This window comes from Chiloscyllium punctatum, chromosome 11, assembly GCF_047496795.1.
Source record: "Chiloscyllium punctatum isolate Juve2018m chromosome 11, sChiPun1.3, whole genome shotgun sequence".
NCBI lineage: Eukaryota > Metazoa > Chordata > Chondrichthyes > Orectolobiformes > Hemiscylliidae > Chiloscyllium > Chiloscyllium punctatum.
In genome coordinates this window covers 71383138-71401842 of record NC_092749.1, presented here as the reverse complement: position 1 = coordinate 71401842, position 18705 = coordinate 71383138, and the positions used below count along the sequence as shown (strand labels likewise).

The 18705-nt window shown below is 42.7% G+C and overlaps 1 protein-coding gene across 4 annotated transcripts; it reads left to right on the top strand.

Annotated features, from left to right (window-relative positions):
• Window positions 1-10785: 10785 nt before the first annotated feature.
• On the top strand, window positions 10786-17679 carry tbxtb (T-box transcription factor Tb). Of its 4 annotated transcripts, none has more exons than XM_072581024.1 (8): window positions 10786-11089; window positions 11466-11730; window positions 12378-12512; window positions 12792-12853; window positions 12940-12998; window positions 13110-13283; window positions 14694-14826; window positions 15946-17679. In XM_072581024.1, the coding sequence occupies exons 1-8, from the start codon at window positions 10887-10889 to the stop codon at window positions 16211-16213; spliced, it is 1299 nt and encodes a 432-aa protein (XP_072437125.1). In that variant the 5' UTR covers window positions 10786-10886; the 3' UTR covers window positions 16214-17679. The 4 variants fall into 4 exon arrangements, with proteins under 4 accessions (XP_072437125.1, XP_072437123.1, XP_072437124.1 ...); XM_072581022.1 differs by having other exon boundaries at window positions 13107-13283; XM_072581023.1 differs by having other exon boundaries at window positions 12937-12998.
• The last annotated feature ends 1026 nt before the right edge of the window (window positions 17680-18705 follow it).

The window sequence follows — 18705 nt, the reverse complement described above, 5'->3', positions numbered from 1 at the left end:
CTGTACATCTCTATGACTATGACTAAGTCTGGCTGGAGCCAAAGCTTTCTACTTTTATAAGTGTTGAGAGACTATTGCTGAAAAAGCACAGCAGGTCAGGCAGCATCCAAGGAGCAGGAAAATTGACATTTCCAGCTGGAGCCCTTCTTCAGGAATGAGGCTGGGAGCCCTGGGGGGGAGGCGGGGGCGGAGGGGATGTTGGAGAGATAAATGGGAAGGGAGTGGGGCTGGGGAAAAGATGGCTGAGAGTGCAATAGGTGGATGGAGGTGGGAGTAAAGGTGATAGGTCAGAGAGGAGGGTGGAGCGGATAGGTGGGAAGGAAGATTGACAGGTCATGAGGATGGTGCTGAGTTGGAAGGTTGGGACTGGGTTAAGGTGGGGGAAGTGGAAATGAGGAACACACCACAGAACACACCAGATGGCCTCCTTTATAGACCGAAATTTCCCCTCCCACGTGGTTGAAGATGCCCTCCAATGCATCTCACTGCCACCCCTCCCCCCTCCCATTTATCTCTCCACCCCCAAGACTCCCAGCCTCATTCCTGAAGAAGGGCTCTGGCCAGAAACATCGATTTACTTGTTCCTTGGATGCTGCCTGACCTGCTGTGCCTTTCCAGCAACACACTCTCAACTCTGATCTCCAGCATTTACAGACCTCATTGTCTCCCTTTCTACTTTAATAAGCTTGATTACTTTATCAATTACCTCCCCTCTTTCTATCTTCAATGTCTTTATATTTTATTAATATTTTCTTCATGTTTCAGTCTTATCCAGGTAAATACCAATGAAATATAATTGTTCACTATTTCTCCTATTTTGGTGTCAAAATCTAGCAGGTTTAACTTGTGTGTTTCTAAGTGCTTTTGCCCTTGCAGTGATTTGTCTTTTGTTACCTATGAGTGTGTAGAATTTTCTTTTGTTTTATATGCTTTGATAATTTATTTTTGTTCTTCCTTTTTGTCTTGCTTTTGACTTTTTCCTGTACTATTCCATCCTTCCATCGGATTATGTTGGGTATACAGCACAAAATTGCCTATTGGCCCAACCAGTCCATTCTAGTGCATATATTCCACTCAAGTAACCTTCCTTTTTTCCTCTAAATCTGCTATCAGATCCATCAAATACTTGTTTAGATTGCTCTTAAGTGCACCCATGCTATTTGCTTCAACCATGCCCAATGGTGTAAGTTTTACATTCTTATCACTTTATCGGAGGAAGTTTCTTCTTAATTCCCAATAGATTGTTTTGGTGGCTTTCTAATATTGATGGTTTCTAGATTCTCTCTGTTTCCACACAATCAAAATGTTTCATAATTTTAATGATCTCTATTAGGTCATTCTTCAGTTTGTTTTAAAGCGTAAGGAGACCCAGTTGTCAATCCAATACAAATATCTTTGCCCACGCATTTCAGGTGTCATCTTTGTAAATCTGCTCAAGAAATTTTTCATTGTTTCTATATCCATTTTTATAATATGGTGACTATAGCTGCACTCATTACTCAAAGTGACAATGGGTTTATCTAAGTGTGAGTGCTAGATGGAACATTTGTGTTAGTGGTTCAAGTTCAAAATGGGAACCATGTGACATAGGCCTGAGAGCCACTCAGGTGAAACCTTGACAAAATAGTGTGGCCAGACAGATTGCTGATTGCCAGGTTGTGTGGAACAGTGTCAGCGGTGTCCCCGCAAAGTGTGGGTACTGGCCTTCTGTGTGACATTTCCATCATCCTCCTCCTCAAATTCCTTCTCTGAGGAAGAGTGGCATTTCATTCTGTTCTGTTCATCCATTCCAGCATTCTTAGAACAGACATAATCCAGAGCATCCAGCTAATGGCCACGAAATGGAAAACTCTGGCTGGCTCATTGCAGAGGGCATCACTTGACTGGTCAAGTCAATGGAACTGCAGTTTCAATTTGCTGATGGTCTGCCTAATACAGGTATGTTTTAAGTAAATGGTTCTGGTGGTGGAGCCTTTTCACTTTAGTAACTAGGTACCAGACAGTTGTCAGCAGCTCTCACCCACAGCATCTGGATGTTGGCCTGAAGATATGTGGTACCTGGACCTCTTGTAGGAAACATGCCAGTTGCCCTGACACCAAGCCCAAGCCCTCAAAATGTACTTCATTTCACAGATAATCTGCACATTCAATGAGTGGAAGGAGAAAGTGAGGATTGCAGATGCTGGAGATCAGAGTCGCGAGTGTGTTGCTGGGAAAGTACAGCAGCTCAGGCAGCATCCAAGGAGCAGGAGAATGGACACTTTGGGCAGAAGCCCATCATCAGGAATCCAATGAGTGGGATACTTATCTTGCTCATCCTTCCCGATGGCATTGTGGCTACAATAAATAACCCCTGAATCTTGGGGAATCCTCAATGGTAACAAAGTTCAATGCCCTCTGTGCAGCATTGACTACCATATGTCAAAATGGATGTGTTACTGCACCTTCTGGAATTAGGCATCTGTGGCATGCCTGATAGCGAAATGAGTGATATGTATGCATTTTAAAAATCACCACCACGGTGACCTTTCTGTGCAAGTAGGGGATTCCCATGTGGCCTCAAGGCATCAGGTCATTGATCACTGTGCACCATCATGCAAATATCTGACACCAAGGCAGATTCTCCTTCAGCACTGGCATTTTTTTATCTGCACATATCTGGTACATGGGCAGGACACTCAACATTGTGAAGAGGACCTCATTTTCCTCGCACCCCTTCCCCCACCCCCACCCCCACCTCGGTTCCTGGGGTCTGTTCCAGTCCATAAAATTCTTCCTGCTGCTCTGCCTCATGTCAACTTAGCTTTTGTTTCCTTCTCCAACCAGTTAGTGCCTGTAGTTTGACAGTAGCAGTTCTTTTGCAAAGCCCTAAATCCAAATGGACTTCATTCTAGTTTCTTAAAATAAGTGTCTGCTAAGATAATAGGAGCATTGGTTTTAAATTTCCAAAAATTTCTAGATTCAGTCAAGTTAGAAATTGTGACATCAGGAAAGGAGGGATTCATGAAACAGAAAGCTACAAAAAACTTCATTTCTGTAATGGTGATACTGCTGGAATCTTAATTAAGGAGATTATGGCAGGATTCTTGAAGCTCTTAATGTAATCATGAAGGATCAATATGACTTTTTGAAAAGGAAATCATGTTTGACTAAAAGAGTTGATTAGATTGCCTACAGTGTGGAAACAGGCCCTTCGGCCCAACAAGTCTACACCGACCCTCCGAAGAATATTCCACCCAGACACATTTCCCTCTGACTAATGCACCTAACACTATGGGCAATTCAGCATGACTAATTCACCTGACCTACACATCTTTGGACGGTGGGAGGAAACCGACGCAGACACGGGGAGAACGTGCAAACTCCACAGCGACAGTTAACCGAGGCTGGAATTGAACCTGGGTTCCTGGTGTTGTGAGACAGCAAGCTAACTACTGAGCCACCGTGCCGCTCTATGAGGAAGTAACAAGCACCGTGAAAAAACAGAAAGCTGTAAATGTGATGCACTTAAATCGCCAAAAGGCATTTGACAAGGTGTTACATCAAAAGTTACTACTCAAAATAGATATTCTTGGTCTGAGGGGTAATATACAGGAATGAACATGGTCATACAATTGGTTAGTTAACAGGAAATAGTAGGGATAAATGGGTTATTTTCAGGTTGACAACCTGTAATAAGCAGAATGTCACAGAGACCAATGCAGGGCTCTGAATTTTTTATATTCTACGAAAATGATGTGAAAGTTAGGATGAAATGCTAAATTGTTAAATGCTAAAAGAACGCTAAATTTGTCGGTGACAGAAAGATGATTAGGAAAGTAAGTTGTCAAGAACATAAGGACTCTGCGAAGACGTGTCGTTCGGTTGAATGAGAGCAAACATTCAGCAGGTGGAATATACTTGAGGGAAATATGAACTTGTTCAGTTTGTCAGGAAGAATAGAAAAGCAACATATTATTTAAATACAGAGAGATTGCAAAAACTGAAGGTTCCAGAGTATCTGGGTGTTCTGGCACATGTATCACAAAATGTAAAGTTGCAGGATCAGCAAGTGGTAAGGAAGATAAAAGCAAAATCGGAGCAAATTATTGCAGATGCTGGAATCAGTGCTAAAAACAAGAAGTGCTGGAAATCACAGCGGGTCGGGCAGCATCCACAGAGAGCAAGCGAACGTTTTGAGTCTAGATGACTCTTCATTAGAGCAGATGTAGAATCTCATCGACACTCGAAAAATTAGTATTCCCTCTCTCCACGAATGCTGCTTGACCCGCTGTGATTTCCAGTTTTTGTTTTATTTTCACGAAAGAAATGCTGTTGTTTATATTGCAAGGGGAATGGATTGTGAAAGTGGGGGTATTTTGCTACAATTGTAGAGGACAATGGTGAGACCACACCTAGAGTACTATGTAGTTTTGCAGACAAGAACATACAAAATGCATTAAATGATATTTGGAACAGGTTCATTTAACCGATAACTAGAATGAGGAGGTTACCCGAAGAGGAAGGGTTGGGCAGGTTGGGTCTGTATTTTTTGAAATTGAGAAGAATAAAAGGTGATTATATTAAAAAAATATAAGATTCTGCAGGTACTTGACAGGATGGCTGCTGGCAAGATGTTTCTGTTGTGGGAGAGATTTCAACTAAGGGACACAGTTTAAAAATAAAAGATTTCCCATATTGCCAGAGATTCTCTCTCTCTCTCTCTCTGGTTTGTAGGTCTATGAAACTCTTTGCCCAGGCTGCAGGGATGGCAATGTTCTTAAATATGTTTTTTTAAGGCAGAGATAGTCAAAGCCTTAAAAATAAGTGAGTCACAGAATATTGGGGATTGGCAGGAAAGTGAAGTTGACGCTGCCTGAACTGCTGTGCTCTTCCAGCACCACTAATCCAGAATTTGGTTTCCAGCATCTGCAGTTATTGTTTTTACCATAATCAGAACAGCCCATGATATTATCAAATGATGGAGAAGGTGTGCGAGGCTCAGTGGTGTACTCCTGCTCTTAAATCATATGTAGATATATTTACTGCCTCTGTTGCCTAGATGAAGCCGACTGCCTGACACCCTGTTCAGGACTTAATCAACTTGCTACTGAGAAATGCCAACCCTGAAGACTGTCTGAGCAGCTGGGCATAATTGTTCATCTTGTATACAATTGACCAGTGCCTCCTTGAGCCCCGATGGTTCCCAATTGTGTGCATGCCAGTCTTACACACACTTAATATTCTCCATGCCTGCCAATTGAAATCACAAACTGGCCCAGAAAAACTATTTAATTTGCACCACAAGGAGGTTAATAGGCACTTGATTGTTGGTGTGGTGGGTTCATTCCTTTCTTGCACTGAAAATTGTATTGCATTCCTAAGGTGACCGCATCCAGTGCTGTACTCCAGGAACATGATTTTCAAATTACACCCATACCTGTGAATTGAGGAATGGAGAAGATCATGCTCTTCAGTTGTATATATCCCATTTTCAAAAATTAAGCTTTAATTCCTAAAACTCAAAGTTACATTCTAAATAGACCACAAATTAGATTTTTGCAATACTACCCTGAATTATCACATTGTCCTTTCTCGTGAACTTTCTGAATCTCTCCGCAAAAAGAGAAACAAAGAGATGAAAAGGAATACTGCATGAAGAGAGGATAAAAAAACGGGTGGCTGGACGGTTCAATTTTAATTTTTTACGTTTTAATAAAAAACCCAATAAGAATAAAACGTACTAGGATAATCTTCCACCTTTACAATACTTTACTAAAACAGACCAAAACCAAAACCAAAACGGATCTAATTTAACTTCCTATAATGTGTCATACTGCTAAACGCACGTCAGTGGAGGAGAGAACTCACGACAGGCTTTTCTCTGAAGCGAAAGGCGGAGCAGAAGCGCAAGTCCGAAGGCAATTCTTGGATTTCAGTATTGACCGGCCTCACCTGAATTTCTGGTGTATAAATAACTATGAATACCTTTGTTGTTTCGCAACAAATAATGTGCTTATGGATCATACATATATGTGTATACAAACACTTAGGGACAAGTTATTATTATGTCAATTTTTACGCGGGATGACTCCACTTGTTCAAATAACAGCATGCTGGGAACTCTAAGTCCAGGTTTCGTCGCTGAATCACTTTGATTGACAGCTCTGGCAGGAATGGCAACTTCAATTATTAAATTGGAATTAACGTTTGAAGTCGGAGCGTTAGAGTGTAGCGGGAGCGTTTTTGCCTCTGGGCCGAGAGGCTTGGGTTCAAGTCCCACCTACTCCAGCAACAATATATCTGAGGCATCTAATTTTTGAAGTAACTCAAAAGTAGACACAAAATCTTATGTACATAATTGCCGTCCTATTGTTCAGAAATATATATTTTTATGATCATTTTCTTGCAACGGGAACAATATTATTCCCAAGATAAATTCTTATGATTGTTCGAGATTGAAACACTGCCTTTGCTTTTAAACACTGTGGCATTGGTATCTTATGTCGTTTGGCAGTCTTTCTACCCAATGTGAAGAACACACTTTCAGAACAGAAAACTCCTTAATCTCAACCATTGATGGCGAATATTTCCAGTCTGCGTCAGTGCATTTGGGATCGGAGAAAGCTACCGATTAAAATGGTAGTGACAGAGAGAGGGGATAACTTTGTCCCACTAAGCGGGGCCTTTCTTTATGTTGTGTTCGGAGTCCAATTTCTTGGACCACGAGGGATCATATTTGAGTTGAATGAATTTTTTTCCTAAAGTGCACAAAGTTACCAAATCTAAAATACTGTATGCTTTCGAATGGGGTACCGGGGCGTTACCTGTGGCAAACTGGCAGCAAGTGCGTGTGTTCTTGTTGTAGTATAAAAGTGGGTAGCAGTTGTGTGTCCATTTAATATAACTTCCATTTCTCATTGGTGAGAAATGCTACCCCTTCAACATCCCGGGTAATCTGCTGTCAGGGTTCTGACAATGTTGCGAAGAAACCAATGATTGAGATTCTTACCGTTTGTTGTAGCTGTTTCCAGACTATAACCTGGTGTCGTTTGATTTTTAACCTTCTCTATCGCTAAGGTACCTAAGTGTTGCACTCTTGGATCTGTGGATTTCTGGGAAGACCACCATATTAATGCAGCAGTTCCACAGGGCATTATGCTGAAACCTAACAGGGGACTACGCAATCGGCTCACATATCACGACTTCATAAAGTTTTGATTGTTAACTCCTGGATGAGGAGAAGGCCCCTTCACATAATGGTATCGTGCTATTTCGAATTGCGGCTTGATAATAGTGGGACAGTTCACTAAGATTGAATTGTAGGATGAGGTTTTTACATTTAATTTGTAGAAGTTACCTAATGGGAAATGTACTCCAGTGAACTGAACCCATATAATTTTCATTCCCTGGGATGGCGCCGCACACATTTTGCATTTGACTGCTCCCGCCGAGTCAGAATGACAACTGTGTGATTATCAAGTTGCATCTAAAAGCTGGACTGTGCCACCCTTTCAAGGAAATGAAACTTCGTACAGTTTGAAGGTCCCAAAGTGTTCTCGGAAAGAGACCACCGTCAGTTCGCCGGGCTAAGCTCCAGCGTTCGAGTAAATTCCTTTGTCTAAAGTTTAAAAAAAAAGGACCAGGCATCTCGTTCCTCCTGGCTTCAGCCAGATGGATGATGAAGAGGATGAGCTCCAAAGCTCACTTCAGTTTGAGATTCAGGGTCGGCTTTCTGTATGTTATATTTTCATCTTATTCTGATTGCTGTATCTTGTTATATTTTTGCATTTAGGCTTTGTAATGAAATGACGAAATACATTGTCGTGTTTTATTTCCTGGTTTGGCTGTTTACTTGTTTTTTGCTACGTTGAGTTAGCAGATTAAAAATTCAGTATTAGCTGTGGCAGTGTCCGAAGATTGCAATGCAATACAGGCACTGTCCAGTTGTCGGAAGGGGCCTGAGTGCGGTTTGCTGCGTTACTAATCAGGGAATCAGACAAATCTCCTTCCAGGCACCAAACAATTACATCACCAGATTCCTTCCACTAAGATTGGCAGAAGATGTGTAGTCATTGCAATAGTTACCGAGTATATGTCAAATTCAGTTTGTCCTAGTACTTCGTTCTAAAGGTTTGGCAACACAGTCACTTAGTGGAAGGCCAGAGCCCGGATGGCCCAGAAACTCGGCATGCAATTAAAAAAAAACAAGCGAAATAATTTTCACAACACTGAGATCCTTGGTGTCAGAATTCATATCGAAAAAGTCAATCAAGGTAGATTTTTCGTTCGCAAACTTGCCTCTCTCTGCGCTTAACTACACACAGGGTTGTCCTCCGCAGGAAACAGAGAATAAAAATAGCTCATTTTTTGATCAATCTGTTCAGTTAACTCCCAAATGAACGTTCCCGGAGTTCGAACAATTCAAAAGGGTCTATTTTTGAAAGGATCCGGAACAATCTGTGCAAAGAGTGAACCGATTGCCTTGTCGATCACCCCGAAACGATGTAGCATTTCTAGTGAAATGCAAACTATTGGCCAAGGTAGATAAATTTTGCATTAATTTGTCTCAGTAACTTGAAATTAGTGAAATCAGAAATAGCAAAATAGGCCACTTCATCATGTAACGCAGCCGTTAGCTCATTTCACAAGGTGCCTTCATTAAAATAATGTGGGTTACGGCAGGAAGAGGTTGGGTTGGCTATGAGAGGAATTAAAAAATTCAAGCGAGATGGTTGTTTCTATTCGGCCTCTCTCTGGCTACTGTTTGTAGCAATGGGCTGAAGGAAGCTTTTGACTGTAAACGGTCATGCACTGCAGCTCACTGTCAAAAGTTGTCCCTGCGGTACTCGCTCATGGGAACCAGCCCGAAGTTAATTTGGGAGCCCAAAACAAATTAGTTCCTCTTTTACCGGTGAATTAGAAAAAAAAGAGACTACTGGTTTTATCCCAGAGGATCATCCTCCGTCTCTTCCACAGAGAATGGCTTTCATTTGAGATGGAGTGAACTTCTCATTTTGTATCCTCCTCCCTTCCTCACCATCGTTACTTCTCAAGGGAAAAGCTGCCATTATTTTCCTTACAGTTTCAAACATTGCCAGCATACTGTACCTGCCCGCTGACAGCCACTGGCCAATCCAGCATGCATTATATATTAAATCTGTGCGTGTATGTTTGTGTGGGTGTCTGTAGGAGTGTGTGTGTGTGTGTGTGTGTGTGTGGGTGGGTGGGTGGAGGGAGAACTGTGTGTGGGTGGATGGGTAGAGGGAGTGCTGAATGTGTGTGTGAGAGAGTGGGTGGATGGGGTGCGGAATGTGTATGTGTGTGTATGGAGGGAGAACTGTGTGTGTCGGTGGATGGGTGGAGAGGGTGCTGAATATGTGTGTGTGTGTGTGTGGTTTGCGTGAAAACATCCCCAAACTTACTCTGTGGATAGCTGAATAAATTATTTCAACACTGGTATTTCAGGAGAGTAGCTAACCTGTTGTCTGAAAGAATTCACGGTTCAAGCGGCTTTAACTCGTCACTGAGGTGGAAGAACAAATCGATCGTAATCTGAATATAGAGAAAGAAAAGAAAGCAAAATGCTGAATTTCTAAAATTAAACCAGAAAACACTGGAAACTCTCTGGAAAGAAAAACAGTTCTGCAAATGTTTCCACCGACATAACAATTCAGAAATGTACATGTTTCCTGAGTGCATGTCCGCTATATTCTGCAAAAGAGATGCTACAGGTGTTATTAAATTTTTAGATTCTTCCATCAGAATGATAGTGGCCCAAGGTTTAAACCTGACTGTTTCGCTGTCCAGTGTAGGTCATTTCAAAAGAGCATTGTTCTCAGGCCAACCCGTTTAACCATTTCCTGGTTATTGTCACCTCAACCTCTAAATGTATCTTTCTCACAGTAAGATAATAAAACGTGGGCATTATCCCAGCGGTACTATATTTCGGAGCCAAACCGTGGCATCTCCTCTATACGGAAGACGAGTAGCATTTTCCTAAAGACGTTCGGCAAGTAGGACCCGCCGTTTTCTTTTATTTTCAGTTTGGGGGGGTGGGGGGGGGGGGGGGTCGTTGTCCGTTTACGAAACGCCTTCTCGGAATGTGTAGGATGTTACCTTCCACTGGGTTATGTGTTGCCATTCACGGTAGCAATTTAACCATTATTGTTTGTCAGTTTGATAAGGCCTTACAGGTGACAAATTGTTCTGAAGAAGGGTCACTCACCCTAAAAAGTTAACTCTGTTCTCTCTCCTCAGATGCTGCCAGACCTGCTGAGTTTCTCTAGCAATTTCTGTTCTTGTTTCAATTTCCAGCATCCACGGTTCTTTGTTTTATTTTTAGTATAACAAAATCGTTCTGTTTGATCTTTAAAAAAAAATTCATATTTGCAGCAATCACCGTCTGGGCTGTCTGAGATGTTCCTATTTCAGTTGAAATGGGTTTGCATGGCCCGATATGTGTGAAACTTGTATTACAAATAGATTAGACACTTGAGAGGACAGGGACTCTATATCCTAAAAGCCATTTCCTCATTGACCCCCATGCTTTGATATAGGTGTAAACATTTGCAGATTTGCATGAAATAGCTCTATTTAACTTGTGGTAATTACATCTGGCTGTAACTTCAGAAGCTTTCCCCAGTTTCACTGATATGGCCGCCACTCGCCAATCACACGCGGCATTGCTCAGATCAAAGCAGGCCCCAACCAATCCGCATTCAGCCAAGCCGCTCGCTGACGTCAGCATTCCCATGGAGGGGTACTTATCAGGATGAATGAGAGGTTTCAGAATGAGAGACTGGGAGAGGGAAGTACATTGAGCAGACAGCACTCCCTTTCCCGTAGTCCCGGGAGGAAACAACTGGGAGAAGAAGAAGTATCTGGGTCTCCTCCGGATCCGGAAAATGAGTTCCAGTGCAACGGAGAGTGGCAAGAGCGGCCAGTACCGCGTGGACCATCTCCTCAGTGCGGTGGAGAGTGAACTACAGGCTGGGAGTGAGAAGGGAGACCCCACTGAGAGAGAGCTGAAAGTCAACCTGGAAGACTTGGATCTGTGGCTGAAGTTTAAGGAACTGACCAACGAAATGATCGTCACAAAGAACGGCAGGTAGGGTGAGGGCTGAGGAGCCAGCCTCCGCTGGGAGGATTACCCTCTGACCTCTCACTGTGTACATCACCGCTTTTAGAATCCTTAGGAAAGGCGTGAAAACAGAGCTCGGCCTACCCCAGCTTGTCCTTTCCATAATTAGAAACAGGGCAAAACATCACAACTTAAAGTTGACAGCATTTGTATTTGCTCCTCTATGTCCCGTTGAAAGGTTTAATTCCATATGTTGCAAGAACAATTTGTGAGCAGCGGGTGTGACTACAAGCCATATCCTTCAGGGTCTTGTCTTGCTCAGAAGCGTGGGACAATAGATAAAATGCACCACCACCCCACCCCCTTCCTTGCTCACTCGTTTTACTTTCTTTCCTGTTCTCAGGAGGATGTTTCCTGTGTTGAAAGTGAACGTGTCAGGACTAGATCCCAACGCCATGTACTCGTTTGTCTTGGACTTTGTGGCCGCCGACAACCACCGCTGGAAGTACGTGAACGGAGAGTGGGTCCCCGGTGGCAAACCGGAGCCTCAGGCTCCCAGCTGTGTTTACATCCACCCCGACTCTCCCAACTTTGGGGCGCACTGGATGAAAGCGCCCGTCTCCTTCAGTAAAGTTAAACTCACCAACAAACTGAACGGCGGCGGACAGGTACATCTTGTAGATTTAATGCATCCCTGACTAGCTGAACTAACCCGTGTACCAGGCCTGAAGGTCTGAACTGCACTCAGATTCTTTCCGATGTTGCAGTTAACAAGTAAGCCATTTGCAATTTAAAAAAAGGGGAAGATGCAAAGTTATCACATGATGCTCTCAAATGTCAGCGCTGGTGAGATTATGTGACATCTGATTTGCACGTTTTGTCGTTAATTGGGAAACGGTAACTATTTAACTCCGAGGTTTTTGTAACAAATAATACTTGATAATTGAAAAGAGGATTCTGAATTTCTCAGAGTTCCGGGATTCTCTTTGCTGGTGTAACAGTGGCAAAATATAGCGGTAGGCAACTTTGGAGAGTTAACAGGCCTCTTGCACATTCCATAAGCCACAGCGAGCTATTACAAATGATAGAACGTTGTGTAAAGCCGGGATGACAACGCATCATTGAATGTCGTTGTTAGTTTATATGTCGATGGTGTATAAAATTTCGCACGTGAGAGAAATATGGTCTAATTAAACGATGCAAACGGTGAAAAAGTTAGTTGCGCAGTGACTAGGAAACTTGCAAGCCTGTAAAAGTTTTATTAGAATGGACCTAGCCTCTAAAGGACATTTTTTTTTAATTGTTGGAATTGCAGATTATGTTGAACTCTCTGCATAAATACGAGCCCAGAATTCACATCGTGCGAGTCGGGGGAACTCAGAGAATGATCAGCAGTCACTCATTCCCTGAGACTCAGTTCATCGCTGTGACAGCCTATCAGAATGAAGAGGTAAACGCCTTCCAAAGAGCCTATGCACTTCCAGAAGTCCAGTATAGACACAATTAGCGTTATCAGCACCAGTGATCAGCAGTGTTTCATTGCCATCATTTGAAATCGTTGACCATTGCTGAGCAGATTCAATTCTTAAAATCTGAGGTCATTTTTGGATTGTCTGCACCATATTTTGCTAGCACTAAGACTATGATTTATGGTAAGAGTAGCGACACGCCAGTAACTGCATACTGATGAATCTTAAGTTTTATTCCCACCCCCCGCCCTACTTCACAGATCACAGCTCTCAAAATTAAATACAATCCGTTTGCAAAGGCCTTCCTTGACTCCAAAGAGAGGTGAGCCTAAGATAGTATTTTATTGCAATACTTTAAGCTCGGACCAATCTGTGCGCTGTGTTTAATGGGTTTTTCTTGTCCAGAAGCGATCACAAGGAAATGCTGGATGACGTGAGTGACAGCCAACAGTCTGGATATTCCCAATGTAAGTTTTTTTTTGGTGGGGGAGAGTCACTTTGTACTGCAGCTCGTCTGATTTGTTGTGGCTGACTGGACATGTATATACCTCATGTATATTTCTCCTCCTCGCCAGTAGGTAGTTGGTTTCTGCCTAGCACAGGTACCCTGTGTCCACCTTCTAACCCTCACGCTCAATTTGGTGGACCAATCTCACTCTCCACGCCCCACGGTTGCGAGCGTTACTCCAGTCTGAGGAACCAGCGCTCTGCTCCATACCCGAATCCTTACACGCACAGGAACAGCTCTCCGAGTAAGTGCGATACTGCTCTAACATATACCCGATATCATTTTAAGCGACTATAAAAGGGTCTTTATGAAAGGGTACAGAACGGTTACTGTAGAGTTTGATCTGCTTCTGGATATCAAAAGCACTCGTCTCTTTTGTCATATTATTGCACTGGCAAGCCTTCATTAGATGTATTTGAATAGTCGAATAAAATTCGAATTAGCCCGTACGTTCCCTCCTAAATTTGAATTCTTAAAGCGTCTGGGCTAATATATGATGCTTTAACCAGCTCTACTGCAGGCATTTTGAGGGAGGTTATGTCACTTCATTGAGGTGTAATATGAGGGAATCACTAATCCAATGACCCAACAAATGCTCCGGATATACCGGTACACATTGGTGGCCGCGCATGGAACGTCAATTCCATTCATCAATAAAAATTTGGAATTTAAACTGGTCTCAGTCAGCATGGCACATTCAACCATTGTTGTAAACTCCCGACCTTTACTGAAGGTAATGTGCCCTCTTCACCTGGCCTGGTCTATATATGACTCAAGAGCCCCAACAATGTAGTTGATTCTTAACTACACTCAGAAATACCTGAGTCAAGGAAAATTAGGGTTGGGCAACAAATATTGGCTTTGCCAATGGCGTACACATCCCATTTAAAAAAACTAAAAAAAAACAGATTTGGAAAGCTAGGGGTGATATGCTAGGTTATTATGTTGCTGTGGATGCGGAGGTGGTGGGAGGTAATTCAAGCAAGTGAGGATCCTTTGCAAGTTGGAAAGGCCTGTAATTGTTGAAGGGGTGAGGAATGCGGGTGTACTACAATAATCGTTTTGTGTATGATAGATTTTTAGTTTCAACACCGTAAGATGCAGAGTGAAGCAAGAGCATATAGCAGAAAGAGAGGAATGTTCTAGAAACAACGCAATAAAGGAGCATCAATACAAAATGAGGAAAGATTGTGACAGAGAAAGAGGTTGTCCGCGAGGGTGAACATTGGTCCCATTGTTTTCGTGCTGCCGAATATAGACCGTTATCTTTACACAGTATCTTTATTGTAGGAAAAATGATGATTCTGTTATAACCACCATCACTTAACTTTAAATCCCACTTCCACCTTCAAAATCTTTCCCAATGACTGATTTAGTTAGGGAATGATTAAATACTCAATTAGTTGTGTTAGTTGAAGAGTTAACAGTATGACACAAACTAGATGTCAGCTATTTTGTAAAAGCGAATTTGTGAAATCAGACGCTTATAAAAATACTTAGTCTCTCAGTTTTACCGTGGGAGGAAAACTTTTCACAGTCTTCCATCACTTAGAGATTACATCATTGAATGCGGACTTGTTGCATTGTACTGTGTGTTTAGTTATGCCACCTGTACCAGGTCTAATTTGTTGCTATTTTGTGTGTTTCCCTGTAGCTGGCTATCCCGACAGCTCTTCTGGTTGCCTTTCCATGCTTCCTAACCATGACAACTGGTCGGGTCTGCAGGTCTCCACGCATACCAGCATGCTACCCATGACACACAATGCTGGCACTGCCACCAGCTCTAGGTAAGAGACATTCGCAGGATGACCTTAGTGGATTTAACACAATTTCGGAGGGCGGAGGTAGAAGTACCTTTTGTTATAGGAATGTCTTCTATTTCTCTGAAAAGATTTAGCAATTCCACCATTACTAAATCCACAGCGCTAATACTTTAATTTTGTTTACCAATCATTGTCTTGACCTAAACCTCAAGCCTATTGTCTAAAGTAAATAGAAATTAAACTGCCAACTTATCTCAACAGCTCGATTGATTTACATTTCACACATATTGACGATGTCCCCCAACGCACTCACACATACACTAACACACGCACAACCATTGGGCATGATTTGGAGATGCCAATGTTGGACTGGGGTGTACAAAGTTAAAAACCACAACACCAGATTATAGTCCAACAGGTTTAATTGGAAATATTAGCTTTCGGAGCATTGGAAGTATTAGCTTTCGGAGCATTGGAAGTATTAGCTTTCGGAGCGCAGCTCCTTCATCAGGTGGTTGTGGGAACTATTAGGGAAGGACATAATGTCAGAGTAAACATTCCTCCAACTATAATCTCAGACAGGTGTAAATGTTAGCAACGCATATCTGTCCGAGCAATTGATTTTTTTGAAAATGAATACACTGTTAACGTACTTTAAAAACAAAATACAATATCATGTAGCCCAGCCATTCGTTAATAAACTGCTTTCTGCAGTTGAATATCCTAGCGGGAGCATCCTGAGTTGCAGGGAAGGGTTTTGAGACATTACAGCGGGGGAGTCTGAAAGCCGACGTGATACCACTTCCACTTGATATCCAGCGTCCGACTTGGATTTCACCGAGAAGTGTCCAGCAGTTTCAGTCCGGCAGTGAGGAACTAGATTGTAATTTCTTCTCAGTTAGATGATTGTAGTCGTCCAATTGGAGAATGCCACGGGGGCAGAGAATGTCTTTAATATGTTGATCACTTGTCCACATCAACCAAATAGCTTCGCTTGACCAGCTCATTGCAATGATGACTGATCCCATTTACTGGTGTTTACCATTCTTTATGAGCCCGATACCCCCACCCTCCCCATGTGACTGTATTTGAATTGCTAGTGACTTTGCATAACTTTTCATGGCTCTTTCTTTCTTGTTGCAGCCAATACCCGAGTCTGTGGTCAGTCAGTAACAGCACCATTACCCCAGTGTCCCAGTCTGGGGGCATGTCCAACGGCCTGAGTTCACAGTTCCTGCGGGCTTCCCCGGCTCATTACCCGTCTCTGGCTCACTCAGTGAGCGCCACCTCGTCAGGATCGCCCCTGTATGACAGTGGCACTGGAATCGAGCTGTCTGAGAGCCAGTACGATGCCTCTGCGCACAGCAGACTAACTTCCACATGGACACCAGTTACTCCTCCATCCATGTGACAGCACTTGTACTCACCTCGCCTTTCTCAAGCCATTTAATTTAATTTAAGGACTTCTTTGGGAGTTTTCCCAACCCTTCCCATCCTTTTCCTTTGGACTTGATGTTGCAACTCCGTGGGAAATCCAGAAGAATGGCCGGAAGAGACGAACTTGGTTCTGTGATAGATTGCTTGCAAGATTTCTGTGTTGATGACCAAAGATTGGCGGTGTTCCGCCCGTACGTCCCACCAGCCTGGGATTTTGAAAATGGCATGATCAAATACTTCAACCAGAATGGTTCTGTTTTTTATGATGTTCCTATTAATGATAATTTAGAGAAAACAATACATTATTGTAAAATAATTGTTGTATAGAAAACATAAACTGGCACCAGGTCTTGAGAAGATAAACCAAATATGAACTAAGTCGAGGAAGATATATTCCATGATTAACAATCTAATCTCAGTCGCAGTAATAATGTTGGGACCTCTGCTTTGTGCGACAGCAGTGACCTGTCCAAAAACGATGTAAATAAAAGCGTTCGTGGAGCGTACATGTAATTAATGCGTCCCCATGTAGCACACTGTTTGTCAATTATCATTGACCTCTCTGGAATTGGTATATGCATAATAAGAGAAGCAGTCTCTTTTAAAATGACAGAAAGCTCCAGTGACAAAAATACATTCCTGCGTCTCCAAAATTAAAACATTTAAGAGTATACTGCACCGACTCAAGCACCTGCAAAGAAAGCAACTCGTTGCCAAACCCAGTTCCTCCAGAGATAGAGCCAAACTGATCATTCTAACCAGACCTGATTTTACAAATACTTCACTACTTAACGTGTTTTACCCTGAGAAATATTTTTCCTGCCCATTAGTTGAAAATATAGCTGACCTTTTAAAAAAAACACTTTAGACAGAGCTCTCGAGCTGAAAGTGGCCTTTTAAGCTAGGTGTCCCGAGACGGGATGTGTAACTCTGATATCTCAAGAGCTGCAGCCACCTGATCCAAACCGGCAACATTCTGATCACCATTTTTCTTCTGGGGATGAGAATGTTGTAATCGGCAGGTGGCAAGTAAAATGACACTTAATTTCCCTGTAAACCCCGACCATTTGAATTGTATTTAAAACACGCAAAAAAGATAATTCGCCGACCGGAAAATAAAGAGAGGATTCACTTGGTCGGTTGGAAGGTTCTGATTTCAGTTTTGCAGTGAAATTGCTATTTGGAATTTTCTCCCCAGCAGTTATCTCGAATACAGTCTATCCAGCTGAGCGAATATTGTATGCCTTTGATCACGTCATTTCACCTCAGAGTCATTTACCTTTAATGTTACCGATCGTGTTAAGTCTTACAAGGTTGCGTCGCCAGTAATTCTATTGTTTTCTTCTCTGGCCGTCGTCTTGAAAATGCATTGAAGGAAAGCAGCGTTGGAGGGGAAACACACATTAAACATTGTACCAGAAAAGTGACTTGCGGTGTGGATTTACTCCGGCCGATAATCTTACGGGAATCTTTTATGACGAAGCATTTGATCAATAAAACATTTAAGGAGAGTAAGAGACCAAAGTGTGGGGGGTAGGGGGCGGGGAGGTATATATTAACAGACTGAGGCGAGACTCTTTCTGGCAGTAATATGGGAGGGAGGGAGTGGGGGAGGGGGGAGTGTGAGCTGATGTTGAAGCATATCTTACCACAGCCTTTTATAAACACTTGGCCTACCCAAAACTGACCGATTGCTATCGAAATAATTAGCGATTCTCATTAATGCGGTTATATTCAAACCAGTTTGGAAAATACCTGCGTGCGAATTGAGCTCTGCAATTTACAACTCTGCAAATTGACTCGATCCTTTTATCCAGTTTCCGTAAAGGTAGATACGTTTTAGGGAATATTTCTTCCAGAAAGTGATATATATTCTCAGGTCCTTTTTGGGGATTTCCAAGCGTATATGCCACAGATCCCCACCCCACCCTCCCCCCCAACGCCCCGGCCCCCACGCCGAGACTTGTGTCATTTTAAAATCAGAAATAGCATTTGAACATCTCCCACGGGCAGGACATGCCTGGCCATGTGGGGATGGCGTGGAAGTGATGTTCCTTGCGGGAAGAAATTGGTGTATGATAAGGGTTGCTGTAAATTCTCTCTGCAGTGGAGACCACATCCAGTCTCGCTATTCCAGACTTGGTGGGGGACCGCTCCCCTCAGTCCCATTGGAGGACTTCCACTGAGTTCATTGTTCAGTACAAAGCGTTTAATTGAATATGGCCAGGGCTCTTATAACAAAGCTTCAACCCACGTTTCCAATGAATAAATGGACGATTTCTCTTATCCAGTCTTTTATGACAAGTAGTATATTTCTCTTCCTAACAATACTAATCCCCGTGCTGGAGATCTGGGTGAAGTGGCCCAGTTTTCGTTTCTTTGCAATACCAACTCCTCTCCCAACGAGCGACAGATGCAGTAAAAGGGCACAAAGGCAGTATTCATGAAGAGAATGTCATTGTTAAA